This window comes from Bufo bufo, chromosome 5 (genome assembly GCF_905171765.1).
Source record: "Bufo bufo chromosome 5, aBufBuf1.1, whole genome shotgun sequence".
Lineage (NCBI taxonomy): Eukaryota > Metazoa > Chordata > Amphibia > Anura > Bufonidae > Bufo > Bufo bufo.
In genome coordinates this window covers 503,489,970-503,510,889 of record NC_053393.1, presented here as the reverse complement: position 1 = coordinate 503,510,889, position 20,920 = coordinate 503,489,970, and the positions used below count along the sequence as shown (strand labels likewise).

The 20,920-nt window shown below is 44.6% G+C and overlaps 1 protein-coding gene across 2 annotated transcripts in view; it reads left to right on the top strand.

The window, feature by feature from the left end:
• Positions 1-1,233: 1,233 nt before the first annotated feature.
• The window catches only part of WAC (WW domain containing adaptor with coiled-coil), a 63,152-nt gene continuing 43,465 nt past the window's right edge, over positions 1,234-20,920 (top strand). Inside the window, exons 1-6 of one of the 2 annotated variants that reach the window (XM_040434337.1) lie at positions 1,234-1,596; positions 1,755-1,788; positions 5,977-6,163; positions 16,199-16,293; positions 17,637-17,752; positions 20,731-20,825. In XM_040434337.1, coding sequence (XP_040290271.1) covers positions 1,556-1,596; positions 1,755-1,788; positions 5,977-6,163; positions 16,199-16,293; positions 17,637-17,752; positions 20,731-20,825 — 568 coding nt within the window. In that variant the 5' untranslated portion in view covers positions 1,234-1,555. The remainder of the gene's footprint in view (positions 1,597-1,754; positions 1,789-5,976; positions 6,164-16,198; positions 16,294-17,636; positions 17,753-20,730; positions 20,826-20,920) is intronic. The other variant, XM_040434338.1, reaches the window with a different exon arrangement.

Sequence of the window (20,920 nt, the reverse complement as noted above, 5' to 3'; positions counted from 1 at the left end):
AGAAGACACCCCAAGGTTTTCCGTGAGGGGCATGGCGAGTTCATAGAAGATTTTTTTTTTTTGGCACAAGTTAGTGGAAATTGATTTATTTATTTTTTTTCTTACAAAGTCTCATATTCCACTAACTTGTGACAAAAAATAAAATTTTACATGAACTCACCATATGTAACAATGGAAAAATGGGCGAGCACTCATACACTTGGTAACCAAATTGACATATGCAGAAAATATTTATTATTAAATCCCCATAAAATTCAAGTAATAAAAATAATAAAAACAGTGTATTATAGCAATGACATATAAAAACTACAATCACATAAACTATAGTAGATATAATAGTATAGTCGATATTTTATTGAATGCTAAAATATATGATAATAAAATGTTCGATACTAGTCTATAGTCGATAAATTCACTGATATAAATCACACACCAAAAACTTCAAGTATTGTCCAGGTCTTATGTATGCTGTTATTGTGAAGGGGGAGGTAATTCCTCTGTGAATCTATCTCAGATTGGGAAAATGAGTGTCACTTCCCAATCTGAGATAGATTCACAGAGGAATTACCTTTCCGCAAAACTGCGGAACGGGTGTGGACCCATTATGCTGAGGTGTGAATGGACCCTTATTCTTGAAGTCGCGCAAATAACTTCGGTAGTTGATTTTTTAAGTGAAAAAACACTTTAAAACTTGGAATGGAACTCGGCTTCGGTTTCCGAGGTACCAGTCAGATCCGAAGCCGAGGATTTGGGTACGACGCGGTTAATCGCATACCTCCCAACTTTTTGAACGGTCATAGAGGGGCACTTTTGGTTCACCGCGTGAGAGATCCTCTTTTCTTGCTTATTTATATGACTCGATAGTCTTCTTTTACACACTAGCGCAAAAAATTTGCAGAATAGAGAAATTCGTAAAATCCAAATTTCATCAAATAATGAAATAACATACAAGGCGGCTCTAATACACAGAGAGGAACCAGACAGGCACTTATCTGGAACAATATTGTACGTGCAATAAAGGATCAAAAAGAAGGACTTGGGTCAAATGACGGCCACTTCGGAGGGCTGTAAATCACTCATTTCCGGTTTTGTCTGTGAGGTTTAATAAAGTTGTCAAGACTTTAGAATAAAAAAAAATAATAATAAATTACACGTCATTGCCGAGGCGCGTATGGTACGCATGCGTCTTGACGTTTCTAGGCGGTGCTGCGCTTGCTCCTTGGGAAGCTGGGTAAGGCGGGGCAGCGCATGCGCGTTCCTGCAGCCTAGACGGGAACTGTGGAGTGCGCGTCCCCGAGTGTCTGCGCAGCCGCTGCCGCCGCCGCTGTGCCGTCTGTGTCTGTGTGTGCAGGGGGGGGAAGATGGGTGACGGGCCCACGCCCCATTAACGTTCACAGTGTTACCAGTAAACCCTCATAAGCCCGAGCGTGTGTGTACAGTCTTCTAGACTGGGGCCTTCCCCCGATCACCGTGCCCCGGTACCGCGCCCGCCGGTGGACGGGTTACTGTTGTCAGCGGCCCTCTCGCGTCCACACCCCACTCACACACGGCATTGATGGTAATGTATGCAAGGAAACAAGCGAGACTCAGTGATGGGTAATGAGCATTCCTCGTTCTTCCTCTTCCCCGTCTCCTCCTCTTCTCGCCGCCATTTTCCCTGCCCCCCCCTCCTCCCAGTGACGGCGGCGGCGAGAGCTCCCCCCGCACCCGCTCCTCCGCACCCGCTAACCCGCCTTCTGTCTTCTGTCTTTCAGCTGTCACGACCGAAGGGACTCCCAACCCTACCAGGTATATACGGAGCGCAGCGGCTACTCCAGGCAGGCTTCGGCCTGCGCATTAGGCCTTAGCTGCAGTTTGGGGGTTGCTCTCCGCAGCCTGTGGCCCCGTACTGCAGGCTGTGGCCCCTGCTACATGAGCAGGGCCCCCCATTGGTGTATCTAGAGTGATTTTTATTTTTTATTTTTTTTATTTATGTGGGGGAGGGGAGGCTGTGGTATCTAGGGGGGGGGGGGGGCACTTTAGAGCAGTACAATATTATATTTGCTCCTCTGTAGACTTTAATGGACGGATGCAAAAGTCGGTATAGGACTCCATGCATCGGGCAGCCCGTATGGCGGAGACACGTATTTTGGCCTTTTTCTCCCCCCCTTCTATTGACGTCCATGAACATACAGCCGGCCACACTGTATAGAAAGTCTCCCGGCTCCAGGGGAGGTCTCCATAAGCGATCAGCCCCCCACCCCTGGATTATTGGTGGTCTGTGACGGCTCCTACAGGCAGAACCCGTCGCTTCATGATGATCAGGGGTCACCTGACCGCACTAGTCAGATGGGAGTAATTGTTCTTATCAGAGATGGTGGGGGAGTAGTACAGTTTCTGCATGTTATAATGCTGCAGAGGAAGTTTGGTATTACATGGCAAATGAATGATGGACCGTGGATGGACCAGAATCGCTTTCTACAAAATCTGTGTGAAGGAGGGGCAGCCCCCCCCCCCCCCGTAAAGGGAACCTGTCAGCATAGTAGTAGGGAGAAAGCTGTCAGCGAGGAGGACTGCTGCCTCGCAGCGCTGGGATGGCACCACTACAAATAACCTGTAAGTTCTAGAGGACCAGGAGTCACAGAGGGCCGCATGAGTTGGAAATCTGCGCATGTCTTAGTAGTGGTTGCGGAGGAGTCCCCTGAGTAGCTTGGATGGTAGGATATGAGGAGATTTGCAGCTAGACCAGGGATCAGCAACCTCCAGGACTCCAGCTGCTGTGAAACCAACTCCCAACATGCACTTTTACTCTGCTGTTCTTGTAACCTCCATAGAAGTGAAAGGAGAACTCTGGGAGCTGGAGGTTGCTGACCCCTGAGCTAGACGGTGCTTGATTCCACCCAGTTCTTCCACTAGGCCAAAATTGCAGATTGAACCTGGTACTTTTTTTGGTACCACATCCAAGGAGATTCCAAGTGAGCGAAGGTTGTACCACTGAAGGGAACCTGTCACCACAACAGGCAGCAGGTTATCGAGCAGGAGGAGCTGAGCAGATTGATGGATGTTTTTTTGTGGGAAAAGATTCAGGGAAACTTGTTATTTAGGGAACTTTCACACTTGCGGCAGAGGATTCCGGCTGGCAGTTCCGTCGCCGGAACTGCCTGCCGGATCTGCCAATTCGGACGCAAACGGATGCATTTGTCAGACGGATCCGTCTGACAAATGCATTGCAATACTGGATCCGTCTTTCCGGTTGTCATCCGGAAAAACGGATCCGGTATTTTTTTTTTTTCTCCATAGATTTAAAGGCCTGCGCATGGCGGACCGGAAGAATGGATCCGTCAATGTGGAAATTTTAATGCCGGATCCGGCACTAATACATTTCAATGGAAATTAATGCCGGATCCGGCATTCCGGCAAGCGTTCAGGATTTTTGGCTGTAGAGAAAACTGCAGCATGCTGCGCTATTTTCTCCGTCCAAAAAACGTAAGAGGGACTGAACAGATTACTCTCCATTCAGAACGCATTAGGATAAAACTGATCAGTTACTTTCCGGTATAGAGCCCCTGTGACGGAACTCAGTGCCGGAAAAGATTAACGCTAGTGTGAAAGTACCCTTATGCAGTCACATCTCAGCGGTTTCTGAGCTCAGGACGGCACATTCAGCTGTTATCGGTCATTGATGGCTTTCTCTGTATGTGTATACACAGATAGTTAGGACACCCCCGTGTACAACCAGGCACAGAAAGAGCAGAGATATAAATTATACGTTTTACGGAGTCTCTTCCCACAAAACTGTAGATGAATCTGCTCAGCTCCTCCTGCTCTAACATGCTACCTGCGAGTTATACCGTTTATGGTGACAGGTTCCCTTTAAGGTCAGGTGACCACACTGCAGACTAGTGATTGGTCAGAGCCGTCACTGCACTGATACCAGCCACTTTGAGCGGGTGCAAATCCACACTGTGAAAATAACTACCCGGTGAAAAACCAGAGTGGTGTGGAGCTGTATCATGGAGTGGAAAAGTGGCTTCTGGTTCACCCCATGTGCAGACCATACACATTAAGATCTCTGGACAACCTCCATCCATTAGTAGGAGAGCAGATACACGTTGTGCTCTTCAGTAAAAGGTGAGTGCTCACTTACCTTTCATCCTCGTGTGTATTTGTTAAACATTATTCTGATTACAGCAGAAGATGTCTGAGCTATTTTATAATGTAATGGGCTCATGTCCAAGGTTTGTTGTCTTGAGAATTTTCCTCTTAATGTGTATGGTCCCATGGAACCATTATGTAGCTGTGGAGCGATTTGTGACAGTACTGGCTGGTGGAGTGCTGACGGCTCTGCTGCCACCGGGGGGACCTCAGGCTCTCTAAAGCTGGAAATAGACATCCGAGTCAACCCTGCTAGAACTCCTTGGTAAGATGTTTTCAATCCAAAGTTCAGCTTGAGATGGGTCTTCCAGTTCTTGTAGTTTCGGCAGTGGTCAGTTCAGTCCTGTAGCAGAACACTAAAGACCTGTAAGGCTGCCTGCACACATTGCGGGAAACGCATAGAAATCCGCACGAAACGCCAGACAGATTTTCTGTTTTTAAATCTGCACTCAAGTGCGAGTAGCCTTAAACAGACTGGATTACATCTTGGCGTCAAGCCGCAATTTTCTCCCCAAAACTTTTTCTTTGAATAATAATAGTTATTAACTTCAGATCAAGCCCTTAACATCTGCACTAGGGAGGAGCGAATCGACTTCAGATTAAACATCCCGAGTTGATTTGCTTAAAGCTTTGTTCCAATACTGTACGGAGTGAGCTCTCCGTACAGTATTAGAATGTATTGGCTCTGATGAGCCGAAGTTATTGCTTTGCAAAGTCTCGTGAGACTTTGCGTTATAACTTCATAAAGTGTACTGTAAAATACCATTTCCCGAACTTGGGTTAGTTTCCGAGGTGCCGATTAGAACCGAACCCGAGTTCGGGAAATGGTTTCATTACAGTACACATTAATTTGAGGTTATTACGCAAAGTCTCACGAGACTTTGCAAAGCAGTAACTTCGGCTCATCAGAGCCAATACATTCTAATACTGTACGGAGCTCCTGCTCCGTACAGTATTGGATCAAAGTTTTATGCGAATCGGCTTCGGATATTTCATCCAAAGTTGATTTGCTCATCCCTAATCTGCACTATGTCGTTCCCCAAGGTGTAACTATTAATGGGGTGTTCCGGTTATAACATAATATATCCACAGGCTAGAGGATAACTATCAGATCATTGGAGACCCCTGATGGAGTGGCTAGTCGGGAAAGCATGCCACCGCTCCATTTCAAGCCCAGGAGCGACCCGAGCTCTGTACTCTGCTTTATCCGATGCTCCCATATAAGTGAATGGAGTGCATTTCTGACCAGCTGCTCTGTCTGTTTCAGGGCGCTTCACAGGGTAAGAGGCCCCCTTTTCATGATCGTGGGGATCCCAGCAGTAGGACCCCACTGATTTGATAGTTATCCCCTATAGCCTGTGGATAGGGGGTGTATTGTTATAACCGGAATACCACTTGAAGCATTCTTGCAGTGGTCTCCAGCCTGTGGTTCTCTACCTGATATACCAGCATTCCCTACTTTAGTGCAAGGATCCTGTGGTGTCTTACATTTCGGCCGTTGTCACATAGTCCATATTTTTCTGGTTTTGGTTGCAAATCTGGAGGGATGAAAAATACGGACCATGTAAATTAAAAAAAATCTGGAATAGGGATATCCAGCACTTCCGTTCCGATTAATGATTAGTGTAAAGGGATATTCACATGAAAATCCGTTCATCTGAATGTGGTTGTTTTGACCACATCAGATCTACCATTACCATCAGATCAGTGACCCTCCTATAATCAGCTAGCCATTGAAGCGCATAGCAAAACTGAGCACCCGTTCTTCATCATACCGCTGTGACCTTCTATGTTTTAAGATGTTTATTATAATCCTGAAATATGCTTATTCTTTTATTTCAGGCTCTTAAATATTCAAAGGGTCACCCAAGTAGCGGTGATCACCGTCATGACAAGATGCGAGATTCTACAGACCCGTCTCCCCCAAATAAAATGCGTAGATCAGATAGCCCTGAGAAATATGCTGACGGTGTTGGACATGGCAAAGCCAAAAGTGTGCACGTTCACAGGGTGCGGGAGAGGGATGGAGGTAAGTCACAGCCTGAAAGTTTCTCTTCCTTTTTGGATGTGGGGTCTCTGTCCGGATGATGCGATTGTTGAAAAATCTTCTTAGAGGTTGTAGATGTAATTGTGATCTGTACATTCGGTTGAGGCAGGTGAATTTAGCAATATCCGTGAGGCCACACATGCAGATTTTTTGGTGCAGTTTTTGAAAACTAAATCAGGGGTGGATTTAACAGAGAAGAGGTAGAATCTGTCCTTGATGCTTTCTCCCCTTTTATGAGCCACATTTGATTTTGACCGGTAACGTTTGGTTCACACTAGCGTTCAGATCCTGCAGCCTGGCGTTAATGTTCCAGCATTAATGCCAGGTTTTGGGCGGAATTTATGTCGGAAAGCAGCCGGATCCCGTTGTAGTCAATGGGGATCTAGCGGTGAATGGCAGTATTAAGCTATGCCAGATACGGTGAACTCTGCCAGAACAGCTTGCTAGATTTTAACGCTGATGTGAGTGTACACTAAGACTGCAACAAAAAAATCCTAAACGTGTGGCCGCACCCTCAGAGGCCATTTGTGAGCTGGTGCTACTGCCTGACGCTCACCTGAATGAATGTAGCTCCTCCACCAGTGTGTATAGTGATTGACTGTGTAAAGAGACTAGGGTTTTATCAAGCCCTGCACTCCTGAGTTCTGGCTTTAAAAAAAAATTGCAGGTGGGCTTATTTGATCAAAAATGTACGCACTCCAGTGTTGAAAATTGAGTGTGGTTACTGGTAGCTATGTTAATGACCATCAGAGTTAAGAAACTTAAAAAAACGCAAGTTCACTCCAGCAGGAGGGATAACCATAAGGGCTCATGCACGCGGCCATGGGTGTGTTTTGTGGATCGGATGCGGACCCGTTCACTTAATGGTGCCACAAAAGTTTCGGACAGCACTCCGTGTGCTGTGTGCATCCATATGTCCATTTCGCAGCCCCGCATTACAGACAAGGAGAGGACTGTTCTATTATGACTTGGACGTTCCGTTCCACAAAATGCGGATTGCGCGGCCTGTATCCATGTTTTGTGGATCCACAATTTGTGGACCGCCATACAGCCAACGGTTGTGTGTGTGTGTGAGCCCTAAAACTGGAGTAACATGCCTAAACATATATTTAAAGATGCAGCAAACCACTTGCAACGTTTGGTAGATTTGGTGCCAATAATGGCAGCGCAGACTCCCCCCTCCCCCCCCCCTTTTTTCCCCCAAAATTATTGTTGCTCCAATGAAACTTAAAAGGGCAAATAGTCAGGATGAAGATCTCCCACAAACTGTGTATGTCCACGGCTACAGACCACGAACAAAAGGGATGAGCAAATTTTTATATTTGAAATTCGTGTTCGGGTTGTGGTATAATGTGAATTGCGTTATGGATTCCGTTACCACGGACCATAACACAATTCCATGACGGCATGCATAACGGATCCGTCCGGTTTTCCGTAATGCTGGAGTCCTCTCCTGCATAAAGTAAACCGGACGGATCCGTTATGCAGGCCCTAGGCTTCTATTATGACGGACTGACTCTAAAGGCATTCCATTATGCATTCTGTCATGGAATTGTGTTATGGTCAGTGGTAACGGAATCCATAACGCAATTCACATTATACCACAACCCGAACACTAATTTCAAAATATGCAATTTGTTCATCCCTGCTTTCAATCCCAGATTTCGCTAATTCACTTTCGATGGTGCATGTTCACTGCAGGGTCAGATTGCACTGGATTTTTGTCTGTTACCATGGAGATGCATCAGTCTGCATATAAGCTCAGGATGTTTTTAATCAACACTATTTACTAAGTTTGTTCTTTTCTTTTTCTATATGCATTTGAACTCCAATGAAAATGAGTTGCAAAATGTACCTATGTGCCGGCATTAGCCAGTAATAAATTAAAGGGGATGTCCAGGGGGCAAAATTTGTTAGAAAGGGCTCGGAGTAGGATCAAACAAAAATAAAACCAACCAAGAGCAATGAACCACACATGTAGTATAAGGAATCTACTTTATTATGATCGTCCAAAATGTATACAATATGACATAATAAAAGTGATGCAGACGAGTGTCATGAAAAATATCCCCCCTAGGATTCGGGCAGCATGTACCCATCGCTTTTATGTCCTATTGTCATGTTGTATACATTTTGGATGATCATAATAAAGTAGATTCCTTATATTACATGTGTGGTTCATTGCTCTTGGTTGGTTTTGTGATTCTGGTTCCACACATGATTTGTAGGTTTATTTGCTGTTTTTTGGTTTTCCAAAAACAAATGAAAGGGATACTCGCCTTCCCTGTTTCATTTCCTCTCCCTATCCGACCCTACACCAGAAATGCCTGAGATGATGTGACTTTTGATGCACAGTATTTTTTGTTGAAAAACGCTAAAATAAAATTCTAGATTCCAGGCTGAATGGTCTGAATAACCTGTGTAACAGGAATCTTGACTACACGGGGCAGCACTGTTACACTGGGGGGTCACTCACATGGGCATTTCTACTTTGGTTATCCTTACTCAGGGCTGTTTGACAGAGGTTTTCCAAAACGTGTTCAAGGAGCAGCTGCCCGTAAGGCCTCATTCACACTATATTTGGTTTGCGTCCGATCAGCATGTTTTGCGGATAGCATGCGATCCCGTTCATTTCTATGGGGCCGCAAAAAAATGTGGGCGTCATCTGTGTGCTGTTCACATCCTTGCGGCCCTTCTGCAAATGATAGAACGTGTCCTGTTCTTGTCCTTTTGGCGGACAAGAATAAACATTTTGACAATGAGAAAAGTGCTGGATGCACCTGGCCGATGACCGCGGTTTACAGACTGGAAAACAGATACTGATGTGCGAATGTAGGCTAATAAACAATAAAACTGTATCTGAGTTTTGGGCAGCTGCTAATGTTGGTTTACACCAGAGGTGCACAGCCTGGGGGCCACATGCGGCCCTTGATACCATTTTGTGCCGCCCCCATCCATCAGGTAACAGACATGTATGTTGTCTTGTGGCTGCTCACATGTATTTTTCATTTATTCTACCATTAGATGGGAGTCCTGAAAGTGTAGCTAGACATGTCTGGTATATACTGTATGCTCTGTCATAACTACAGTATTCCCTTCAAGTTTTATTTTTGGCCCTTGGGATTGGCTGTCTGACAATTTGGCCCCCAACCAGCAAAGATTGTGCACCCCTGGTCTACATTATTCTGTTGTCTCATGCCTTTACACTGCTAGACTTATTGTGTAAGGCCTCATGCACATGATGTTGTTTTGGTCCGCATCTGAGCCGCATTTTTTGCAGCTCAGCTGGGGACCCATTCACTTCAATGGGGCCGCAAAAGATGCGGACAGCACTCCGTGTGCTGTCCGCATCCGTTGCTCTGTTCTGTTGCCCCGCAAAAAAATATATAGCATGTCCTATTGTCAGTTTTGCGGACAAGAATAGGCATTTCTACAATGGGCCGCCCGTCCCGTTGCGCAAATTGCGGAAGGCACACTGGCGGCTCAGTTTTTTGCGTATCTGCGGTTTGCGGGCTGCAAAAAACGGAACAGTCGTGTGCATGAGGTCTAAGGAAGAGAAGTGTTACATCTCAGTGATGGAAGCCTTATTGTATCCTAGATGTTAGGATCCTGCACCACACCATACATTGTGATCTCTATAATAGAATTTTTCTGTACATTGAGAGATACCTTTGTTTTAAATGCAGTAATGCTTGAAAGGGTTTGCCACTTTAAAGACTCCATGCTGTGCCACAGTCACCTGACATACACCTCTCGGCTCACCTGAGCTACTTTTTGCAAGGTTCCCAGCTATGCAACCATCCTACCGCCTCAGCCACTGTGTCCAAAGAAGGTCAAATGTCCGCAGTCATTTGGTGTAGGCTGCGTTCACTGTTGCATTCGCTATTCCGTTAGGCATAAATGTCATCTAATAAAAGAAAAAAAAGCGAATTCCCAACGCAACTCTGAATGCAGCCTAAATTATCTGACTGTTTCCTTACCTATCCATGAGCATATCCTCTTCTGCCTCAGTGCTGGATCAGTCACATTGCTGTCTGGTGATTGCGCTGAAGAAAATATGGAAACGGTAAAAGACAGAGTTACCCGAAACAGCATAGCTCACATGCATGGGAGTTATGGAAAACTGAAGAGCACTGCAGGCTCGGATATTCCCATCTCCGGCTGCCGCTTAGGCCTCTTTCACATGAATGTGTGCGCTCCGTGGCCGTATTACGGATCGCATTGGCAGATCCGCAATACATGGGCACAGTTCTGTGTGCATTCCGGACCCAGTCACTTCAAATAAACCTTATTAATCTTTAACCTCTAAGGGTGGGGTCACATCATGTTTTTGACATCTGTTTAATGTATCCTCTTGGGGGGGGGGGGGGAGCTATAAAAGGCAGCACACCACACTTTTTTTATCCTGTAAATGGTTTTCTTTTAGAATGGAGCTCTATGGTGAATGGATACCACGGTATGGCATCAGTCTGAGACATCTGTTAACGTAATAGGGGATGAGCTTCCCTAGCATCGCGGGTGACTTCACATTGATTAAAAATTCTCGTTAACCCGCCTTTAAAACACTTCTGAAATGTCCCTTCTAGCAATTTTGCTGTTCACTCACTATTAGGCCTCACGGACAGGACTGTATTTTTGGTTGTTGTTTGAACCGCATTTTTTTTTGGGTCCAAATCAACAACAAAAAAAGGACAGCACACGGCTGTCATCTGTCTGCTGGCGACACCCATGCCTCTGGCCTGCGAATTATAGAACCTGCCCTATTCTTGTGCGTGTTGCGGACAAGAATAGTTGTGTGTTTGTTTTTTTTTTGTTTTTTCTTTTCTTTACATTGGGTCCCTCTATACGTACAGAGTACACACTGATTGCATATGCATTTTGTTTAACAGCAATTTGCACACCACAATACTGATACGGTCGTGTGCCCTAGGCCTTACTAGGCGAATCCTGTCCTTTAGCAGCAGAGAGCTACACGGACTGAAGACAGCGGGTGTGTCTTTCTTCTCTGGAGCTCAGTCAGCTCCTGAGCTCTGTGCAGAGGCCTCTGCCCCATACAGACTGCAGAATGCTCCCTATCTCAGACTGCTGTTTTCTATGTACGACAGCCACATCTTCCCTCCAGTACATAGTAAGTGCATTTCTTACTCGAGTCATAATAGAATTCACTTATGAACTGCTTGAGTGCTTCTGCATGATTTGATTTTCTTCTGCTAGACTGACTCTGCATCAGTTTACATAGTCCCTGCCCCATCTGTGCTGTAATCAGTAGTCTCTCTTGTGTTCTGGATCGTTTCCCTCAGTTTATGCTCACAGAACAGTCTTCTGTGACCTGCAATGTTCCCCTCCCTGTGCAGTCATGATAATGTGTATTAAATCGTAGATCATTCCTTTCTGTCTGCTGTGAGCATAAACTATCATATTACACACCATGTGTTCTGAGGATAGGGGCAAGGATTAGGATAGGGCTCGCTGGTAAATGGACTAGAAGTAATGGACTAGAAGTCATGACCAGGATAGTACAGGCAGACAGGCCCCAAGGGATGCAGGAGCAGCACATCCTGATTCTAGTTTCAGACTTTTCTCACGTGTTTGTGTCCCTCTCAGTATTACATGCTGGATGTGAAGTCTGTGTGTCCAGGATGCTGCAGTCTTCACTAGCTCACAGTTTCATTCCTGGACTGATTTCCCTCTCCCTAGTTCATTAGAGGTCTCAATTTCCTTGTGCTGTTTGTGAAGGCAGTGGTGCAGTAGCTCTATGGCCTTCTCACAGTTTGCCCCTAGGCCAGTGACATCATATTCATTGGTCACATGGCCTAGGTGCAGCTAAGCCCCACAGAGGGGCTGAGTGCAATAACAAGCACAGTTGCTATACAATGTATGGCGCTGTGCTTGGTGAGCTGAGAGAAGGCCGCGGTGCTCACAGGAGCGCCAGTGCCTTGTCAAACAGCTGATCAGTGGGGGTCACAGGTTGTCAGACCCCCTCTGATCAGATATGGATGACCTATTCTGAGGTTAGGTCATCAGTATAAAAGTCTTGGAAAACCTTTTTAAACTGTGGGGGACGGATTTGATAACCCAAATATAAAATTCATAAATGGCATATAAAATTCATAAATATTTGTGCTTTTCTTGTCACTAAAAGTATTATCAGCAGGGGGCCCGGCCACTTGTAATCAGACAGATTTATCAATGACTTGTGCCAGAAATCGGCATAAATTATGGCTAAATCTATGTAGGCTTTGCTTTTCTGTCGCACCAAAAAATGAACCAAAACTTGCACCATGTATATTAAGAGGAGCATGCCTGGTGCTGCTTGGATTATGACTGGAGTTTCATATATCTCCCCCCATTGTTTTCATGTTTATAGCTGTAGCCCTTATTGCTTGGTGGCTAGATAGAAATCCTCTTTGGTTTCACTCAGGTTATATGACTGCAACAGCAAAACGTTTTCTTCTTCCAAACACATAATCAAGCAGCCTGACTACAAATTTATATGTTTGAATAAAATGGAATTAAAATATTTATTTTTCCACCTTTCTGTGGGTGGGCAGCAGCTCACATGAGACAATCAAGTACCTGCATCTACAGGAAGCATTGCTATTGGCTCTTAACCTATTCCTTCACTGCATAGAAAACCTCCTTCATGTATAGCCTCGGTAAAGCATATGTAATGCCTCCACAATTTCCCTTCAGTCTAGAGAGAGATATAGCTATATATTTCCATGAGTTTAGAAATGGGAATGAATGAAAAGTTGTGTGGACCATTTCTCTTGCTTCACTACGAGATCATTGTGACGGCCCTGAGTGGAGGAAGGGAGCAGGGAAGATATTTGCCATGTTGATCCACCACTGAATGAAATAGAAGGTGGACAAATGAATAAGCAGCAGGGGGCGCTACCAGAGAGGAAATGTATAGTAATAGTTATCATGGATTAACCCCTTTAAAGGGGTTTTCCAAGATTTTAATACTGATGACCTATCCTCTGGATAGGTCACCAGTATCTGATCGGTGGGGGTCCGACACTTGGGACCCCCGCCATCAGCTGTTTTGTCCTTCTCACAGCTTTCCCTAGGCCAGTTAGTGACTTAATCACATGGCCTAGGTCTGTGATGGCTAACCTCCGGCACTCCAGCTGTGGTAAAACTACAACTCCCAAAATGCACTCTCTTGGCTGTTCTCAGAACTCCATAGAAATGAATGGAGCATGCTGGGAGTCGTAGTTTCACCACAGCTGGAGTGCCGGAGGTTAGGCAATACTGGCCTAGGTGCAGCTCAGTTCCATTCAGATGAATGGGGCCGAGCATGATGCCAAGCACAGCCACTATACAATGTACGTCGTTGTGCTTGGTAAACTGCAAGAAGGCCACAGGAGAACGGTGGCCTTCTCAAACAGCTGATCGGCGGGGGGCCCGGGTGTCAGACCCACACTGATCAGATACTGATGGATGTCATCACTATTAAAGTCTTGGAAAACCCTTTTAATGTTCTCTTCCAAAAAGGTGTCATCAGTGTGTAAGTGAAGTCCTGACTATAAATATTTGAGCAGTTCCTGTGGATTTGCTGCTTGATTCGCAGAGCATATCTGAACTCTTGCGAAAGGTGTCCGTACACGTTAGATGGAAGTTGGCGAGCGTTCTTTCAGAGAAGGGTCTTTTGTCCACAACGGATCTTTCTTTGAATGAACGATCTTTTGTCCAACTATTGGACAAAATGTTGAACATGGCCGACTTTTCAGACAATAGCGGTCTGTCAAAGGGTTGGCAAAAATGGTCGTTGTTAAATTACGTGTTGGGTAGATAGGCTTAGGCCACTGTCACACAGTCAGTGTTTGGTCAGTATTTGTAAGCCAAAACTAGAATCACGTCTACAGCACAGAAGAGGCACAAATATTTCTGTAATGCCTTTAATTTACAGAATATAGACACACAGATCTGCAAAAAATATCCATGTTTGCATTGCCCCGGGGTCAATATGCTGTCTGCAAAAAAAGTGAATAAGGGTTCATGCACACGACTGTTGCCTGTTTTGTGGTCCGCAAATTATGGATACCGGCTGTGTGCGTTCTGCATTTTATGGGACATCTGGCCCGTAATAGAACAGTCCTATCCTTGTCCCTAATGCAGACAAGAATAGGACATGTTCTGTATTTTTGCGAATGGCATGGAATGGACAAACGTTTTGTGGACAGCACACTGAGTGCTGTCCGCATTTTTGCAGCCTCATGGAAGTGAATGTGTCCGAGCCGCAAAAAAATGCAGATTGGATGCGGGCAAAAAATACTCTTGTGTGCATGAGCCCAAACACACAGATGAGAAATTGTCGTGTGCCTGAGGCTTTGCATAGACTTTTTGAGCACTTTTAATTGATCTTAAGTATTGCCGAATATGTTGGTGCTATATAAATAAAGATCATTATTATTATTATTAGGGATTCGCATAAAACTTCATTTCAATACTGTATGGAGCAGGAGCTCCGTACAGTATTAGAATGTATGAGCCAAAGTTATTCCTTCGCGAAGTCCCAAAGTTGGGTTCGGTTCCAACAGTATTAAAACAAAGTTTTATGCGAATCGACTTTGGATGTTTCATCCGAAGTCGATTCGCTCATCCCTAATTATTATAATCTTGGCTGTGAGGAGACTGCGGCAGCGCATTCCATTGCATCCAAGGCAGTTTACTGCTTTAGACTACAGCTGTAGCTCAGTAGTAAAAATCAATTAAGTGATACAGAAAGACTACATGTAGCCCCAGCCTTAGCTGTTGTGTGAGCGTTTAGTTGTGCCTGGCTTTGCACTTTCTTGAATTACAGGCCAGAGTGAAGCTGCTAAGATGGGCTTTAGTTGAGTGTAGGACACTGATGTGAAACCAAAGCTTGGAGGAAGCACACCACGCTGAGGTAATCTCAGTATTCCTGTTAGGAATTTGTGGAAATGTGGCATGCCTCATAATCTGGAATATATTCTCTAGTAGGAGTTACCTGGAATCCTTCAATCTAATCCCACTTTATAAGAAGTGCAGAGTAGCTTTCCACCCCAGTCTAGGATCGCACTCTGACAGATAAATCATATGGTCTGGACTACAGAAAAGCAGGGCATTATCATGATTGATACTGCTGAGTGCCTCTGTGTGACCTTACTGTAACAGAATCACACTGACAGCTTTATGTCAGTACATGCTTGTGTAAAAGAGCCTAGGGTTGATTCACATGGAAATTTTTGGAGGAGGTTTTAAAGGGAACCTGTCACCGGGATTTTGTGTATAGAGCTGAGGACATGGGCTGCTAGATGGCCACTAGCACATCCGCAATACCCAGTCCCCATAGCTCTGTGTGCTTTTATTGTGTATAAAAACAGATTTGATACACATGCAAATTAACCTGAGATGAGTCAGAGCTTGAAAATATGACTCTTCTCTGGTCACACAAGTAAGATATGACTCTTATGTTAATTTGCATATGTATCAAATCAGTTTTTTTTTACACAATAAAAGCACACAGAGCTATGGGGACTGGATATTGCGAATGTGCTAGCGGCCATCTAGCAACCCATGTCCTCAGCTCAATAGCCAAAATCCTTGTGACAGGTTCCCTTTAAGGCAGATTTTCTTGCAGGCTATTCAGCCAAAGGCAGGGCTTCTCCTTCTCCTTCCTGCTGGATACACTTATGGCTTTGGCTGAAACAAAATTGGCCTCTAAACTTCCTCCAAAAACCCAGTGAACCTGCCCTCTGGTTTAAGAGGGCCTTCAGCTAGAAGAGCTTTTTCACTGCTATTTTGGACGGTGATCTCGGAGGTTTCACGGCACAGTGCATACTGGTGCTCTATATTTAACCCCTGCTTCGTGCAAAAGGATTGTGCGAAATTTTGGGACATTCTCTGCAAATTCGGGAGTGAAACTGTGAAAACTATGATGTTGGTCTTTCAGAATAAATAAGTGACTCGTATTTGGGTTATCATTTACTGTGATTTTAAATAGCTGCATGTACTGTACTTTATTAATGGGGTTTCCTTCGTTTTCAGGGACCAGTTTTTCTCCACAAGAAAATTCACATAACCACAGTGCTCTTCATAGCTCAAATTCACATTCTTCTACTCCAAGCAAGACGAGTGATTCTGTAAGTTATAACGCACCAACACAGACCTCTTAAATAGCACCTTATTCCGTTTGTTTTGGGAATACAGTATATATGATCTTTTGTTTTAAATTAAGTTTTTATAACATTTTGAAAGAATTTTTGCTGGTTATTTTTACTATCGCTATCTATACTTTCATTTTCATTATGTTCTTACAAAAAACAAACCAAAACTAAAATCCTGCAGTTTATCCACTAGGCCTAATAGGCACCGCTTTTTGTCATAATCACATGCAGGATTACAATAAGCTGTAGTGGCTTAATACACCCAAACATGGTGTGTTTGGTCTAGATCTGTTACCCTGTCGTCCATCATGCTGAATCTGGGATACAGACATGACGTGCCTTGTGACTTTATGAACACTTAAGTGTTATTCCGTGTAGAGATATTTGACCCATGACCTCAAAAAGCCTGATGTGGTTACCACATAAGACATGAGTAATGCCACAAGGGACTTCAAGAATCTAGATTTTAGAAACTTAAATTGTGCTCCCGAGAACGTGTTTTTTTAAATTTGTTGTAACTTTTATTTTGGGGGGTGGTTTTTATAGTACAAGGATTGCCAGGGGAAAACAAAAAATAAAAATGGTTCAGCATGGATGGAATTAGAGATAAGCGAATTGATTGGTCTCTAACCAGCCTGGTCAATCTACTGCCTGCACCACTGGCAGCTCATATTCAGTTTCAGGAGCAGCCGCTGCGCACGTGTCACAACTCAGAACTGTAGCACCGCGTGCGCAGTAGCTGCTCCTAAAGCCCTATTTGATCTTCGTGTTAGCGACGCAGGCATGAGATTGGCCTGGCCGGGCAAGATGGCACATGTGTTGTGATGTTATCATTACAGCAGGTATTGGGGAACGGTAAGGGACTTTAAAATGGCTCAGAATGTCCATGTCCCATGCTGAGCTATTTTAAAGATTAATTCTGGATAAAGTTGTGTAATGAAATGGTCACTGAATTAGTACCGAAGTATACGGTGTCAAAAGTAGCATGTGAAAAGTGGCACTGGCAGCATGCCTTTCAGCTTGCTGTGGTTGATAGGTAGGGTCTGTATGCCATGCCAAAGTGTTTTTAATAACTGTAGACCAGGCATGGCCAACATGCGGCTCTCCAGCTGTTGTAAAACTACAACTCCTGCAATGCCCTGCTGTAAGCTGTTGGCAGTCTGGGCATGATAGGCGTTGTAGTTTTGCAACAGCTGGAGAGCCTCAGGTTGGCCATCCCTGCTTTAGACTGTCGTGCATCTTGCTTTGTTATGGGAATGTGGTGGGAAGACGAGAGCGTCTCACCTGTAGCTGGCATTGACTCTCTTTGTGCCTTGTAGACATATGATCCTGCAGATGACTGGTCTGAACATATCAGCTCTTCTGGTAAGAAGTACTATTACAATTGCCGAACAGAAGTGTCTCAGTGGGAGAAGCCAAAAGAGTGGCTGGAGAGGTAAATGTGCGAGCGGTCTCCATTTCTGAATGTTGCATTGTCTTCTGCGGTTAATGAGTCCTGTTCAGCTGCAGATGTCTTAAATGCCACTTAGCAAAAAAGGCGATTTATAAGGTGAGCGAGCGTTCCTAGCAAAAGGGATTTCTCCGCATGTCGGCATTATTTTTATTTATTTTTTATGTGAAGGGGTTGCTTTAAATTTTACAGCAAGTGGTGCAAATTATCCACAGAAAACTGTGATCACTGTGCTACGCTGTTTCCATAAATCGCGTATCTCGCTTTGCTGTGGGCATCGATTCACTGCTATGGCACAACGTAGTGCCGTCTGCTTGGCTGTTTCTGGATCTCTGCCCAAGCCTGGCCTTTGCTTAGGAGGGTTTACAACAATGGACATCATTTGCCCACAGGATAAGTCGGTGATGGCTAACTTTCGGCACTCCAGCTGTGGTGAAACTACAACTCCCAGCATGCTTCATTCATTTCTATGGGGTTCTGAGAACAGCCAAGCAAGTGTACATCTTAGGAGTCGTAGTCTTACCACAGCTGGAGTGCCGGAGGTTAGCCATCACAGGAATAAGTGAGTCGTTGGGAGCCACACTGGTGGTGCCCTCAGATTTCTCAGAGTGAGGATCACCTATTCCTGTGAAGGCTAACCTCCGCCACTCCAGCTGTGGTAAGACTACGACTCCCAAAATGTACACTTGGCTGTTCTCAGAACTCTATAGAAATTAATGGAGCATGCTGGGAGTTGTAGTTTCACCACAGATGGAGTGCCGAAGATTAGCCATCACTACAGGTCCCCAGTGAAGATAGGTTTGGATGGAGATCAACAATTTATGGGACTGACTGATAGCCCCCAAACTGCACCTAACTGTCATGTCCTGTGAAGGAATGTGGGACCCTCTTGTTCTAACTGAGGGGGCCCCTGTCTAGTGGATGTGCTAAATGTCGATTCTGGGGAAACCCCCTCTAATGTGACAGTTTGTTAGATGCGTATAGCTTTGTATCCTATAATGACCTGTATTTCAAACATCTTGTCTATTGCTTATTTTTTTGCTGCCTTCAGTTGCCACGTCTCCCTAGTCATTACCGATGAGGCCCGGATAGAAGCAGTAATAGAAAAATACACTTTGATTCTTGCTATTTATTTATGCAGCATTTTCCTTGTGGTCTTTAGAGCAATCATTATAAAATCATGTGAAAGTATCCAGCCCTGTGACTGCTTTTCTTCCAGTAACTTAGGCTAATTTCACACTAGCGTTAAAATCTTCCTGCAGGTTTTTTTTTTTTGGGGGGGGGGGGGGGCTGTCAGTACTTGACTAGTTCCTCTGCTGCCAGAAGATTTTAATGCTGGGGTGAAACTAACTTCATACCGCAGCTTTCCTGATATTTATGAGTATGTCTGTTGATGAATATTCATTAGGGTCCTGCCCTTGACCAGCCTTTTTGCATAAAGGAATCAGCAGCTGATTGACCATCGGAGTCAGTGTAAAGGGTTTGAAATCACCTGATCAGAGCCCTCTCTGCAGCTCATTCACAACAAAGTAAAAGTTACTTAAAAATGGGACAGATACAGTATAAAAAAACAAAAAAAACAAATGTCACTCCACCAAACTTCCACAAGTGATGAACTAACACTGAATAAACCTATACAATAGATGAATGATTTATTATTCTGCTCTTCAAGTGCCCTGGAGGCGGAGCTGCACTGTGAAGTGCTCTATTGAGTTGCTTCTCAGCCCCGCCCCTCTGCTGAGTGACAGCTGCTGAATCCAACCAGAAGTCAACTGCAGCTGTCAGATAGAGGAAAGGCTGGGAAGTAGCAGAGAGGACTTCACTGTGAAGCAGTTCACATGTAGGATCAGACCCTGGCAGAATAAAAGCCCATGTTCACACTACTCCTGATAGTTAACGCTCTGTAGAAGAAATGTTTGTCCTGCTCTCCCCAGCCCCTACTTAGCACTGTGAACAGTTCAGCGTGGTCAAAACTGCTGAATAATGTGGCCCTCAGTAGTAATAATGGCCCCATGAGTAATAATATCCCCCATAGTTTCTCCCAGCACTATTAATATCCCTTAGAGTGGCCCCCAGCACTAATAATGCCCCCCACAGTGCTCCCAGTAATAGTAATGTATCCCTGAGTCCATCCACACATTCCCCTCGGAATACTGCATGAAGACTAGTCATTCTACACAGCAAAGCTGGAAAGTGTGCAGAAGTGGTCAGTTAGTGTCCTCCAATCTGTGCGTGTGTCTGCTGTGAATATTGGAAATCCTCAGGATTATTTTTTTGATGGTTATTTTTTAAATGAAAGTTGTTTTCTGCTGATTTATATTTTGAGTAGTGCCTGCAGCCAGCCTCCTGAATAAGATTCATATTTCCCTGCTCCACGCTGCCTCCGGCCTCTCCCTCTTCCAGGGCCAGCACTGTTTACATCCGTCTGTCTGTGGGCCTGATCACGTGTCCACAAGTAGCATGTCACCTCTGAAGCCAGTTATTGGCTGCAGCAGTGCATGTGACCACGCCCATAGCCCACTGGATGCCTAAGTTACTGGAAAATGGAGAGATCGGGGGCAGGGAGCAGATAGGTAGGAGTCTTCTTTTTCCAGGAGGCAGGTTCGGGGCGTTACGTAAATTATAATTATAATTGGAAACATTTGTTTAGAAAATTGGTTAATATTTTTATTATTGTTTTCAAGGCGATAGAAAATGTTTTCATTGCTATGCTCACCTCGCAGATCTCCTGCCGCAGACTGGTACCGCTCTGCTTCCTGGTCCAGAGTAATTGGCTGCAGTGGTCACATGACCCTTTGTGGGGGCTTCATCCCTGGACCAGGAAGCAGAGAGCGGTGAACTGCACTCTTTAGTGGTTTTCAAAAAAATAATTCTTAAGCCAGAAATGGCTTTAAGAAAGTTATCTTCTGGTGAAACAGCCGCCTTTAATTATTTGTTTCTTTTTGTCCTATTCTGTCGCATAGAGAGCAGCGCCAAAAGGATTCAACCAAAGTGGCAATTAATAGTTTCCCCAAAGACAGAGACTATAGAAGAGAAGCCATGCAAGCCACAGCTACAGGTGAGTTTCATCTGCCACGAAGCAGGATCCTTTGTAGTATATGGTTTTCATCACATTTATTGACTTTTTTTTTTTAAATATCTATTTTTCTTTAA